The sequence below is a fragment of the Podarcis pityusensis genome (genome assembly GCF_964106645.2).
Source record: "Podarcis pityusensis genome assembly, chromosome: 2".
NCBI lineage: Eukaryota > Metazoa > Chordata > Lepidosauria > Squamata > Lacertidae > Podarcis > Podarcis pityusensis.
This window is the reverse complement of record NC_138029.1, coordinates 32,155,027-32,169,353: the sequence shown is the minus strand read 5'-3', so window position 1 is coordinate 32,169,353 and position 14,327 is coordinate 32,155,027. Positions and strand designations below refer to the sequence as shown.

At 41.1% G+C, this 14,327-nt stretch overlaps 1 protein-coding gene across 1 annotated transcript in view; it reads right to left on the bottom strand.

The window, feature by feature from the left end:
* ASPSCR1 (ASPSCR1 tether for SLC2A4, UBX domain containing) overlaps positions 1-14,327 on the bottom strand; it is a 65,191-nt gene that overhangs the window by 43,554 nt on the left and 7,310 nt on the right. The window contains exon 4 of the mRNA XM_080993842.1: positions 5,811-5,911. Coding sequence (XP_080849968.1) covers positions 5,811-5,911 — 101 coding nt within the window. The remainder of the gene's footprint in view (positions 1-5,810; positions 5,912-14,327) is intronic.

Below are 14,327 nucleotides of genomic sequence, written 5' to 3'. Positions count from 1 at the left end.
TGTGCTCCAAGAAGAGCTTCAGAACTCCAAGAAAACTCTCCAAATGGGGCTGCCAAAGGAGGATGCAGAAGGGTCAAGCAGCTAGACAAACAGCTGTGGCTACCAGCATCCATGCTAAAACAGCTACTGAGCCAGATGGCTTACAAAACGCAGAAGCACCCCAACTTACACAACGACCAAATGCAGCCAGGAAGATCACCAGCTCAGATCACTACTCTGCCAGATCACGTATGGCTTTTTAGTGTTCCTAATTTTTTAAAAGCAGAATAATATCATCCAAATGGCTGCCTTCCCATCCCGGAGGGCAGAATATCCCAGCTGTCTGTCGTGGACTGAAATTAATAATAATTAGAACTTCTGTTAGTGCTTCTCATCTTCAAAAGAGATGTTTCATCAGCACTGTCATACCTTAAACCACAATAAGCCAAATGTCTGCAAAAGAAAAAGAAAAATGTCGGCTGATAAACCAAGCAAAGATATTGCAGAGACCAAGAAGCCGTGCTCAGGGGGTATGCACTCATCTCAGAAGCTGATAGCTTCATTGGGCAAACATATGAAGCTGCCAATCTAACTCACTCAGACTGGCAGCAGCTCTCCAAGGATCTCTGGATCATGGTACCCAAAATCTGTTAGTTTGTTTTAAATGGGCACCTAGACACTTATTCATGTAAAGAGTCTGCTCCATCACTGAGCCATGGCCCTGCCCCTAGGTAAGGCCACAATTTTAGTTCTTAAGATGAGTTTTACTAGTATTTCATGTATTTCTTTTTAGAGAGAGAGTTCTATATTAAACACATTTAAGGACCAAAGTAGTGGCACCAGCCTAGCCACATCATTGGCCAGCGAGCACTACTCTCCAAATTTTAAGAGCTTCCGAAATTCTCTGAAAGCAACATCAGACCCAAAATTTATAAATATATACATCCTGCCACTTCATGAAATGGTCAAGAGAGAGAGGACGTAGGGCAGGGAGAGGAAGCAGTGTGAAGACGAAACTTCCCCACTACTTTAAGAGAAGGAAATGGGAATAAGAAGTGTGCAATAAATCCTCCAAAATAAGCAAGCAGATTCCCAACTTCAGTGGGATCACTTGTAGGGGACAGAAGAGGAAACGTATGCCTATGGCAAAAGAAGGGAACATAAATTTAAGTAAATAGCAGGCTTCCAAAGAGAAAAGACAGCAACAACATGTGACACCAGCAGCATGAACAGAGTAAACTTGTATTCTGCTTTATGATCAGAAGCCAACCAAATTACGCTAGGGAAAAAACCAATAAAAAATTTAAATTAAATGCAGCCTTTTGAAATACAGTTAGAGCCTCCCCAAGAGTTGAGCAGATGCCCTGGAATCAATTCAGTATTCAAGCAACAAATTAAAAAAACTAGTAGGACCCCCAAAATCATTGATACTGAAGTAGGATTTTCCATACACAGAGTTCTTCAAAATAACATTAGCTCATGAAATAAGATGACAGCATGCCACAAAACCAAGAGCAGGGGGAAATCTACTAAATGAACCAAACCCTTCTTGTTTTGTATTGCCCTTCCAGTGAATTTCTTATACGTCACAGAACTCTGGAAGGAAAAATATTTTGAAACATGAACAGTTTTGTGGCATCGAGACCCGACAGATGCAATAGACAAAACAAGTTTCTAGGAAGATAGGTATGATGTGCTATAAAAGTCGTAGAGCAAGAGTTGAAAAGCTTTAAACACTAGTGGGGGTAAAAATAAAAATATAAAAAGCTATAGAAGATACAATACTTCCCTACAGCACAGAAACTATGGAAGATGTCATAGAATGTCATCTGGATGGTCTGACTCTGTATAAGGTAGTTTCCCAATTTCAGAGCTTTGAGGAGGACCTCTCATGCTTTGTGTGCTGAGGCACGCTGATGTGCTGCCATAGAACTGGCAGCATGCCACACAAGTTAAATAATGAAAGGCTTTTGTGAGCCCAACTTTTCACCAAAAGAACCCTGCTACATCTTTTCTATAATTCACTGCTCCAGTCTCATCTCCTTCCAATCAGCCTCTGTTGAAGGTGATTAGTTTTACTGCGCCTTTGCATGTGAAGTGACTTCTGATGGAGACACATAGCAGAATTACCTGAAGTCAGAGGAGGCCAGATGTTATTTTCAGGAAGAAGGCCCAGATCAACAACTCAGGAACTCCTCCAAGTGTGGCTATTCTTGTGTACACTAAGAGCTTTAAGAATTAGCTGCGTTTTCAATTTTAATTCAGGAAACAGAAGTATATATCCCATGATAAAGTACGGGAGATGATGGCTTAAAGATTTCATAATCATAGCATAATCCATGACAAATTCTGCATGTCAAGATACATTTGGAGTTCACACTAAATCATGGGTTATCGTGACGGGAACAAGTCTACTTTGCTTCTCGTCTCACGCACTGACCCCTACTCTACAAGCTCCACCACCAGCACCCCAGTGTACACCACGGTGTCCTCAACCTTCCCTGGCAGTGAGAGCAGAAGGTCTGCAGGAGGCTTTTACTCATGCTTGCGTGAAGGCAAGTAGAATCCTCTGATAAAACAGGCTCCCTGATTGCAAGGCGTCTACTCACAAACACACACAATCAAGCAAACGCAAACAGAGGTTTCCTACAGATCTTCTCCATACAAGCATGGGGAAGCCCAGGGACTGGGGGGCAACGCACAGGAAGATATTAAGGACGGGGCTTGCATGCACCCCCCGCCCCCTTCCAACACTTCGAGCATTTGCATGGTCAGGTAAATTCCTAATAAGAGTCAGCAAAGTAAGGCCTGAGGGAATTTGTGTATGCTAATAAACAGAATATGGGACGCAGGTGGTGCTGTGGGTTAAAGCACAGAGCTTAGGATTTGCCGATCAGAAGGTCGGTGGTTCGAATCCCCGCGACGGGGTGAGCTCCTGTTGCTCGGTCCCTGCTCCTGCCAATCTAGCAGTTCGAAAGCACGTCAAAGTGCAAGCAGATAAATGGGTACTGCTCCGGCGGGAAGGTAAACGGCGTTTCCGAGCGCTGCTTGCTCTGGTTCGCCAGAAGCGGCTTAGTTATGCTGGCCACATGATCCGGAAGCTGTACGCCGGCTCCCTCGGCCAATAAAGCGAGATGAGCGCCGCAACCCCAGAGTCGGCCATGGCTGGACCTAATGGTCAGGGGTCCCTTTACCTTTAATAAACAGAACAATCTTTACACAGATCCATCAGTAGGGGCTGAACTACAGAAGAAGACTGCCAAGCGGATCCGAGGTAATCCCTAGTTGGGGGTTTCTACAGAGTGTGGTGTGCACTGTGTACAATAAAGCCATTAGATGTGAGCCAGCACATGGAGGAAGGGCTAACAGGTATATCTTTTGTAAACGTCTGAAATTAGGAGTGCTCTGTGGCAGTCACACAACGATGCAGATAGACATAAACAGTATTACTTGCGAGGTTAATGTCTCCAATGTGTCGGGCGGGAGGGGGGCGGGCAGGAATACAGAGACTGCAAATCCACTAGCTGGCAAAGAAATAGCACTCATCTGCTTGTTGTTATTCATACCAGAGTCCAAGCTGGCCCACCCACCCCTTTCCTGGTAGTTCTATCATTTCAGCTTTAGAAGTCCTGGTATGACAGTAGGTCGATGACTCCTTTAGATGATTGTTGGAATGGTTTCTGAGCCCGAAAGAAACAACCGCCAATTACACAATCCTACAACACAGCACGTGGACTACGGAAAAAGACCTTTAAATAGAACGGGAGCCAAGAGCTCCCATTGGATCAGAAAGAGAACTTGGAACGAATTCAAGAAGCAGAGATGACAGAAACCGTACGAGGCTGAGAAACCCTTCCGAAGTGTTAGAAGATTTGCCTAATAAGTGAATGTGACTGGGGGGGGGGAGAGAGAGAGTGTTAAAGACGCTCCAATAGAATTTGTAGCAATTGCCCTTGATTTATGAAGTTCAGCCTTCCATGCCACAAAAAAGAAAAAAAGTTAAGCAACAAAATTGTCTTGGAGTATGGATCATTCGTTTGACATTTTTGGTTTGAAAGAGCACCTTTTGTTCTTGAATCCTCTTCAGGAAGAAGGAAAGCACTAAATGTAGGCTGCAGCAAGAGGGAGGCAAACCCTCACAGAAGCTTTCTAATACAGAGACGCTATATTGGAAGTGTAGACCGCTTCCAGATTAGAACAAGGCCTTTCTCCACCATAACCATAACTCAGCAAAGGTTTGAAAAAGCCCATTCAGTCAACACTATGAGCTGCAAGCATGCTTGGAACTTCTCTGCACAGTCAAAAGTGTGCTCAATCAAGTTCCAGCCTTGGCACAATTCTCTTACACATCCCCTTTCAATCCCATCTGTGCATATGGGATTGCATACAATACAACCCTTCTAAAAAACAAAAACAAAAAAGGGATCATTAAAAAATATAACTATGAACAACATGATGATACTGTTACTCAACTTGTGAAATGTACACAAGAACGGCTGGGTTTTGATTTTTCTTTTCCTTTGCTTTCTTTTTGTTAAATATGTCATTTCTATTGTTTTATTACTTTTGAATATAAATGATTTTTTTAATGAAAAATGGGGGGGGGGAGCAGGAGCATACAACCACTGAAGACTGAAATAAAACACTGTGTTGGGGGTGGGGTGGGAAGAGAAAGGAAGTTGTGTTTGTCTCGTCAGTCATACGGCACTATAGCTCGTGGCACTTGTGCAACCACATTTCATAGAGCAACCAAAAGAGCAGCAAATGTACCCTCCTGGTGAAAAAAATCACATCATCCTAGATAAAAAATGTTGTGTCTGGAGCAGCAGTTCAAAGGATACTGAGGGAGGCACACACAGACATGCGAACAATGTACAGTCATTGAGAAACAAAATGCATGTTAATGGCACAATAAACTGACCGTGAAGAAGTACCCCTGGAGAAAACACACACACACACACATACACGGCTTAACAGGGTGTGTGGGTGTATCAAAAGCTGCTTTGGAAGTGTGCAAGAGGTAGCAAAGAAGCAGCAGAGGAAAAGAGGAACTTTAATGAGATATAAAACTGTATGTTTGGACAAAGGCACACACTCTACCTAATTTTGAGTACTCGTTTGTTCTTCTGAATGCATGAAAACTGATGGCTATATTTTAAACACTATGGGCAAGGAGGGGTGATTTGAAGCAAGGAACTGATAGGTTAGGTAGGAAAGGGCTAGCTGCTCCCTTCCCTCACCACTTCTCAGCTTAACCCTTCCACAGTATCTGTTAACACACAGAAAGGCCATCAGGCTGCAGTTACATGCCTTTGTGTGTAATGAGTAGTTTGGACCTAGTGGTGTATCTTCCCATCTTTCTGCTGGGAGCTAAACGAGACAGGAAAGAGGATAAGAAGTCTGAAAATGGCAAAGTAGTTAACCAATACTCTCTTGCCAGCATTATTCTCCTCAAATGCAGACTGAGCTATCATCCGCTTCCATTGCTGAACCCCCGCTTTTAAGCAGTGATTCCAACTTCCTTAAAGGAAACTAGCAGTTTTTGCCCTGAATGAATCCAAGTTCCAGGACAATGATGAAAGGTGATCCCATTTGCAGTATAACCCAGCCCTGCCCAAAGCAACTGTCATTAGTGAGCAAATAGTGAACAAAGAGCTATGAAGCATAACAATCATATTAAATACAGTCATTAATCTGAAAAGTATTCATTAGTGGAGCCTTATTCAAGTAGCAGCACAGAATCTATTCATTCATGACATCTTAACCGTCTGTGCTTTTCATCTTCAGCTTTCTGAAACATTTCTCTCTCATCGCTCTCTGTCTGCACTCACCTGGTCTGTGCAAAGTGGTTAAGAATATCCCACAAGGTCTGACTGGAGCAAAACGTGTCTTGGAGCCTAGAGCAATCATCCAGCTGCAGCACAATCCGTACCTAGGAGGTAGAACCCAGGGAATTAGAACAGAATATATATGTCCCAAATAACTAATGGCAGAACAGTATTTGGCAAGTTGCTTAAGGTCACATCTGGCAAGTCAGCCATCCAGGGTCACATCAGGCCAACTGTATCCTGACCTCCCCATCCGGGATTTTGACTAATGCTTCAGACCAATAGATATCAGCACATACAGTGACCCAAAAAACCAAACAGATCATGTGGATCAAATTGCAGTTCCATTATTGCCTCTCTAGAGACATGAATACAAGACTTAGATGGCGGAACTATATTTTGAACAAAACCACACTGCAGAGTCCATGGATTGCACTACTTCATACTTCAAGTGAGGGATGATATTTGTCAATGGACGCCTGTGCAGAAAAGTAGAACATCGGGGAGAATCAAGGAGAGAATCAAGTTATTCCATGGGAACTCTATCATTCTATGATTGGAAGTGTTCCTGATTCAAAAAAGCCTGTTTACAATAGCAAATCTTGACCCATCTGCATTCAACTGCATCCTGACTGGTCCTGAAAAGAATTGCAGCAGGAGTGCAGAATGGAAAGTTATATGAACTTGGGTGTTTACAGTACTTGGATATCAGCTTCATCACCTGGGGTCAATGCTGCTATAGACGATGTGGCTGGACTTTGACATACTTCAAATGAGCAATAATCAGAGGTGTTTGAGTTTCTTCATATATGCAATTACCTCCTTGGCTCCATGGAAAACAGGGAGATATAAAAAGACTGGATCACAAACAGAGTTCCTTAGGGTAGGTACGAAACTGGACTATTAACATTTGTGGGTAACTGTCATAGAGGGTTGTGCAGACTTAAGAGCTTCTCCAGTTTGCATGTCTACTCTACTATAAAATAATTTCAAATAAAAGGTAGTCACAACAGCAAGCATGTGCATGTTTTGCCAACAGTTTTTTGTGTGTGTTCACATCTGTTTTTGCCAGATAGTTCTACTGGCTTGGTAGTTAGGCACGGCTGCAGACACAATATATGTTAATGAAGTTTTCTTTTTCATGGGCAAAGACAGCTAGGTCTCACTATGTTAAGTCAGAAACAAGAGGACATTTGGCATAATCACAGGGATCCACAACTAAGGACAAAAGAGCATTAGGGTGGGATAACAAACAAAGGAATGCCACTAAGAAATCCTTGTAGAGATATCCCAATATCCATAGGAGTTTGTGTGCAGGCACACACAATAAGATATTTTTTCTCCCATGTATAAGTTCCTTAGAACTCTTGATAAGGTATCTTATTCAAAATAGCTCTTCTTCTCACTAGGCTAGATCTCATCTGAAGTCTAAAGACACTGAATAATTAGCTTCCCTATGTCTAAGGGAAAGTTATTTTACACTTTAGATCTGTTCTCACCACTGCACATGATCCTGGGATCCTGTCACAGGCAACTTTAAATCTCGTAGCCACTGGGGAAAAACAACCCGTCCAAAAACCTGACCTGAAACACGTTCATTCAGAGGTAGATTTCTTTCTCACTCTGAAAGCAGAATTAAGAAAAGCTAAGATTATATTATGAGGCATCCAGCCTGTGTTGGCTTAAAGAATGGATCACCCTGGAGAATTTGGATTTGTTAGATCTAGAAGGCTTCAACAATAGATATGGTTGGCATGCTTACTTGTGGCTCAACAAAGGAAAGGTTCATAAAGGATTTTCCAACCATATTTTCAGAGGTGCATTGCTTGAAATTTGGGGAAAAAATAAGAAATTTTTGGAAAAAAATACCCCTTGGTGGTTATCTCCGACAGATATTTTAACAATAAAAAAGTGAACATGGAAGAGAAAAGGTTAACGTATGAAGACATATTGATTAAAGCGGGAAAAGGTTGGAAGATTAAATCATATGACGAAGTGAAAGATAGATTGACAGGTTGGCTGCAATATCATCAGATAAATGCACTTTGGAATGAGGATAAAAAATTGGGGATGAACGAGAAAAAATCTAGATATCAGACAGAAGTTTTAGAAGGGAAAACTAAACTCTTAGCTAAGATGTATAATCTGTTGTTAGAATGGGACACAAAAGAGAAATTGGTAAAGGAGGTAATGATAAAATGGGCCATGGACATTGGACACAACATAGAGTATGACAAGTGGGAGAGGTTATGGAACACAGGAATGAAATTTACAGTATGTGTCACGTTAAGAGAAAATTTGGAAAAAATGATGTATCGTTGGCACATCACACCGGTAAAATTAGATAAAATGTATAAAAGTGGAAATAAAATGTGTTGGAGATGTAAGCAGAAGGAAGGCGATTTTTACCATATGTGGTGGGCGTGTGACAAAATTAAAAAAAATTGGGAGCTCATATATAATGAACTAAAAAAAATCTTTAGGTACACCTTCTTAAAAAGACCAGAGGCATTCCTCTTAGGAATAATCGGAGATGAAATTAAAAGAGAAGACCAGAATTTATTTCAGTATGCGACAACGGCAGACAGGATATTGATAGCTCAAAATTGGAAATAAGCAGAGACTCCCACAATTATGGATTGGCAAACAAAATTATTTGAATATGCAGAATTAGCAAGAATGACAAACAAAATTAGACATCAAAAAGAAACAATGTTTATTGAAGAATGAAGTAAATTTGTGAAGTACATTGAAAGTAATGGTAACAAATTAAAAACTACAGTAGGCCTAACATAAACCTTGCTATGCGTAAATCACAGAGTTAGAAACTGCAGGAGAAGAAAAGATGTAAGAAAACCACGACAGGATAGGAGTGTTTTCTTTTTTATTTTTGTCTGTTTATTTTTCCTCTGTTGTATGTCTTTTGTTTTTTTGTGGAAATTTCAATAAAAAGCAAATTAAAAAGAAAAAGAAAAAGAAAAGCTGAATGCTTCCAATGTAAATTAATTACTTCTTCAGCAAGGAATTTCACTTGCACAATGTTAAAAATGGCCAACTGGTAGATCCAAAACAGAAGGAGGCAGCCATAGTTCAAAAGGGGCTGCGTCTGACCAAGGCAGTCATGGACAAAACGATAAAGGGAAGGTCAGTCAAACGTTCCCTTTGGGAGAAGCCATCATGGAGGAAGTTTGGTCAGAAACTGCAAGCACTTCTGACCAGCACAAACCTAATTTCCATTTGAGAACACTCTTCATCTGACACGCCACATGGTCAGCTCAGCCCCTGGATTTTTGTGATATAAAATAATGCTTGACTTAAATAACTGTGCAACTGACATGGGCAAGAAAAATCTCCTTTATGGAGAAGAGAACTTTTCCCTCCTAAGCGATGGATCTGAGAACCATCCACACTATAAACTGCAATCTGAAAGCCTGAGCCAGTAAATGACATGCAGGGGTGGTCCAATGACATCTATAAACATTCAACAACAAGCAACTCCTGCGAACACAGAATTTGTATTCTTTTTATGATAGCTTTCACCGTAACTGGGAGGGCAAAACACTCTTTTTAACAAGCAAATTATTTGAGAAAACACCAATGAAATCTCCAGAGTTGGCAATGGGGCAAGAGCGCTGAACCACCATCCCACTGAACTCATTCTGCACATAGGCCTCATCACCGAAGCATCCAAGGGTTCTGGGGAAAGAGACAGACACAACAAAATCCTTCCAAGATTTTAACAAGAGTTTTTTTAAAGTAAACCCTATACACCATAAAATCCAACGTGCCCTAGTGCTTTCATTGGCAGGGTATGATTGCACCATGACCGAGAGATGTGACCTGCTTGGAGCCAGCAGCACGCCCCTAGGAAGCAGAGCTTCAGACACTAAGCGCAAGGGCCAAAGTAGTTTCATCCTATCACTGTCATGGCTTTCCCTGTTTCTTCATTGCCCAAGACCAGCCTCTGGATTATCCTTGGCTGCATAAGGGTGCCGACAACTGACATCACTGGGCTAGAAGACTCTTGCCCAGAAATTGACTCTGCCAAATGCATCAGTTTTTTAGGCAGCAGTTCAAAGCCAGTCATGACACGAAAGTCATATTCAGGCAATTAAATGAAAACTTCACAGAAATCCCAAGCTACGTATAAATATTAATCTTTTTATCCAGCAAACAGAGAGCCATGCCAATTAGTTTCTAAGTTTACAAACACACGAGTACAAGACTGATGAACGGCTAAAGTGCTGTGTTAGTTCTTTGTAACAGTACACTTCCCCTGACCACTGAGGAATCTGCTTTCATTGCCTTACGTACATGTATTTCAAAAGCCAGAAAGAAAGAAGATGTGGACCCAAATTCAATAAAGAGGACATGAATTAAAGAGGACAGTTCTTAACAGTTGTGGTCTAGAAAATTTCACAGCTTGCTTCCAGTCAAGATGTACATATCCTGTGTTTTCATCACGCTATCGAAGCTACAAATTATTCAGTTACACCATCACTATTTACCAGTTGAGGCACTAACACTGGGATATAGGACATAGTATGCTGATTTAGCTCATGTAAAGGCCGCTGGGAAATACAATAAACACTACAAAATATATATTGTTTACAGTATTGGCCTGAATATAAGCCACACCTCTTTTTAGAAATTCCGACCATGAAAAGTTAAAGTGCGACTTAAATTTGCGACCTTACAAAAATTGGTTTTTTTACGATAATGCTGGTGAAACAGACATACAGTAAAATGGAACGGGTGTGAGTGCCTGCGTAATTTTAAGGGAGCAGCTTATATTCGGGTATTGACTTTTTTTCTTTTTCCCTGTGAATTTTAAAGGTGAGGCTTATATTCGGTTGCGGCTTATATTCGGGCCAATACGGTATATGTTGTAACTCACCTTGAGACTATTTTCCAGTAGTAGGGGGGTCTCAGAAATTAAATAATATACAAATAACTTCACCTAGCATCGCAGCCGCAGAGGAAGATATCTTTATTATTATTTATTTATTGAATCTCTATACAGCCCTATACCCAGAGGTCTCAGGATGGTTCACGGAACAAAATCAAAATATAAAACCACAAAATATATAATCATAATAAAAGCAACAACCCAATAAAGCCCCACCCCCCAAAAAACCCCCCACATTTTAAAAGGGTATTATTATTTAGCAGAAGTAATTGAAGAAATTATGCAGCCATTTAAAAACTCTTTTGGAATGCGATATTATGGTCCTTGCAACCAACCAACCAACAAAACCAAATGCGAAATAACAGATTTTCATAAACTGCTTGGAGATTTGCTTACAATTAAGCAGTATACTCAGTTCGTTAAATATATATATTGCCCCAATTCGTAGCTCACATTTAGCCACAGTTTTCAGCTATCTATAGTTTAATGGGACGAGAATTAGCTGAGATTCCTGTATTTTCCCACTGTTGCCACACGATATAATAAATATGTCACAGCCGAACATGTCGTATCATCTGAATTCTGGCTCCTAATTCCCCCAAACTATGAGTGGGAAACGAAGAATAAGCCTTGGTTATCGCTCATGGCTTGTTTGGAGAGAAACAAACCAGAAGCTGAGGTTCAGATGACACAACAGTGCAGCAGAAGCAGGGAGAGAAGTATCACAGAGAAGCTTTTAAGCAGCAAATCCCAACAGGTTGACCCAAAACCAGGGCTGGGGAACCTTGGGCGCTCCAGATATCATTGAAATCCAACTCCCATCATCTATCACCATTGACCTTGCTGGCTGGAGTTGATGGAAGCTGGACAATATCTGGAGGCTCAAAGGTTCCTCAGGTTCCTCATTTTAAACTATGGTTTAATGTGGCACGCCCAGGCCATTGCCAGCCAACACAATTTAAGGTCATCCTTTGAGGTGTCTAATTTTCAAGTTAAGGTAGTTTAATGACATACAGTGGTACCTCAGGTTACATACGCTTCAGGTTACAGACTCCGCTAACCCAGAAATATTACCTCGGGGTAAGAACTTTGCTTCAGGATGAGAACAGAAATCATGCAGCGGCGGCGCGGCGGCAGCAGGAGGCCCCATTGACTAAAGTGGTGCTTCAGGTTAAGAACAGTTTCAGGTTAAGAACAGACCTCCAGAACGAATTAAGTACTTAACCTGAGGTATCACCGTATACAGTTTAACTAGAATTCCCAGCATCCCTATTTGCTATGCCGGCTGAAGCTGATGGGAACTGGAGCCCGACAAGGTTTCCGGAGTTGCAGACAACAAAGCAGTCAAGGTTTATAATTTAATTATCAGTATTGACAGCATAACAAACCAAGAGTCGGCACAAGGGGCTTAATTTAAAGCATGTTAAAATCCCATTCTTCAACCAAAAAATGCCCTCAGTCTCACATAAAAAAAAAAAAGACGCCACTCCTTGCCCATCTCCCCCACTGGTTGTCTCTGCCCTCTGGAATTGTCAGTTTCGGTTCAAGAAGCTCTTTCACAGACTTTAACAAACCACTTCTAATGAACTGAGTCACATTACTTATAGTAATAGTTTGGAATTAACAGAATTAGGCATTGCTTAGCCTTGTTACTAACAACTGATAAATCTTGATTTCTGCAACTAGTTATTTAGTCATGACCTGTCTCCCTTTTCGGTTTAATGCAGCAGATAACAATTTCAATACTTCCAACAGATAAAATCTAACTCCATGAATTATTGATAAATAATTATTGATTAGTAATGAGTCTTAATAGCAATATTTTTATATTAATTAAACATGTTCCTTTTGTAATTAATAATTTAGGATTAAGTGGACTAAACTGTTGATTAACTATATATATCCGAGTCAATAATTACCTAAATCTGTTTCTGGGATTACAGAATTATCTTATTTTTGAAGTAGTTTCCCCTGAACACTCCACCTAAAAATGTATGTGTGGTTTTAGTCAATATCTTCCTTAAGTTCAACAACTGACTACTGGAGGCTAGACACTGGATTCATTTAAAGGATATACACAGAGAATTCATTTACATTTCTGAAATATACAAACATCAATCCCCATATATTTTCCCTATCTAGTTCCATTCATTCCACTCTAAAAGTAAATATAAATAAATAATATGCTTTGTTAAATTAGTTCTATCCTTCAGTTGCTAGTATTGATTAGTTTCCTGAGGGAGTTATTTCTTTTTAATTACAATATGTATCTGATAATTTTTTCAAGAGCTAAAAAATCAGACGTCAGATGTTCTAAAGCTACACTACCAAGTCTGAAACCCACAACCCTTAGGTAAGGGAGATAACTTTCCAACGCTACAACATAAAATACAGGTTACAAATCCACAGCCCAATGACTCAATGCAGCCTGCAAAACCACTGTTAGCAGCTTGCCAGCCCTTTACCAAAATCAAGCACTACTTCTTAATTTGAGAAGATCCTCTTCTCTCTCTGGCACAGTACAATTGCTGGAAGGCCTTAGGCTCAGGAAACAAGAACGGATGCTCCAACCTCCAAAGGCTTCTAGCAATGGTGTCTCACAAGAGGAAGAAGAAGTGCTGTTCCAAGGTAATGTCTGCAACCAGAACCAGTGTGGAGGCCGAAGGAATGAGGAGTCTGGAGCTAGGAGGTGGAACACAGAAACTGGAGCACGGAGGAGCTCTGAAGGGAGCTCTTTACCCAGCAAAGGTCCAGAGGAGTCTGAGGGACGTACATAGTCCCCGTCTCTCCCTGGTCCTCTTCTGGGTCACAGCCTGCAGTTGGGTCTTCTCCCCACTCCTCCCAAATAGATCCCTCCTCCCATATAGAACCCTGCCAACAGAGCTGTATGGAAGGCAAGAAGATTACCTTGCAAGTTAGGCCTTCCCACCTGCTCTCCCACCACCTTTCCTCCTGTGGCCCAGGGGATGATGGGGAAGAACTGCAGATCAAGGTGGATAGGGTTGAAGGGAAAGCAAAGGAGGCATCGTTGAGATGGGGCTCTTCTGGTTGCCTTGAGACTGGTATGGGTTTCTTTAAGTATTCGGTGGGAACAGGGTGCTGCATGCAACCCCCAAATCTCTTCCTCTGAAGAGGTCTCTCCAGGGTATGAGTCTGTCAGGATCCTAACAGGTGAGTGGCTTCCTCACCCACCTACCCTGCCCACAACCATCACAGTGCTGGGCCAAGTGGAGTAAATTTAATCCATCTGTCCCATCCTGTTGGTGTGATTTCCAAACATCATGGCGAGAGTAGAGAGAACATTTGATATTTACCTAGAGAACAAAGCTGAGCCTTCCAAATACTTATTCATCAAAAGCTTAACTGACTCACGTTGCCAGTACAAATGCAATTTCTCTCCATTGCATTCTCAGCCAATTAATTTTATGAAAAGTTGTTGGCTAACTGACCATAAATTGATGATTCTTTAATTGGTTTAGTGTGCTCCAGCAAATTTCCACTGAAAAGGATTTGCCTTGGTTCTTCATTTGTTCATTGTTGTATATACAATTTCTGTAAGTCTTTAGGGCTTCTTCTTTTTTAAAGAAAATATAGTTGGCCTTGGTAAATAA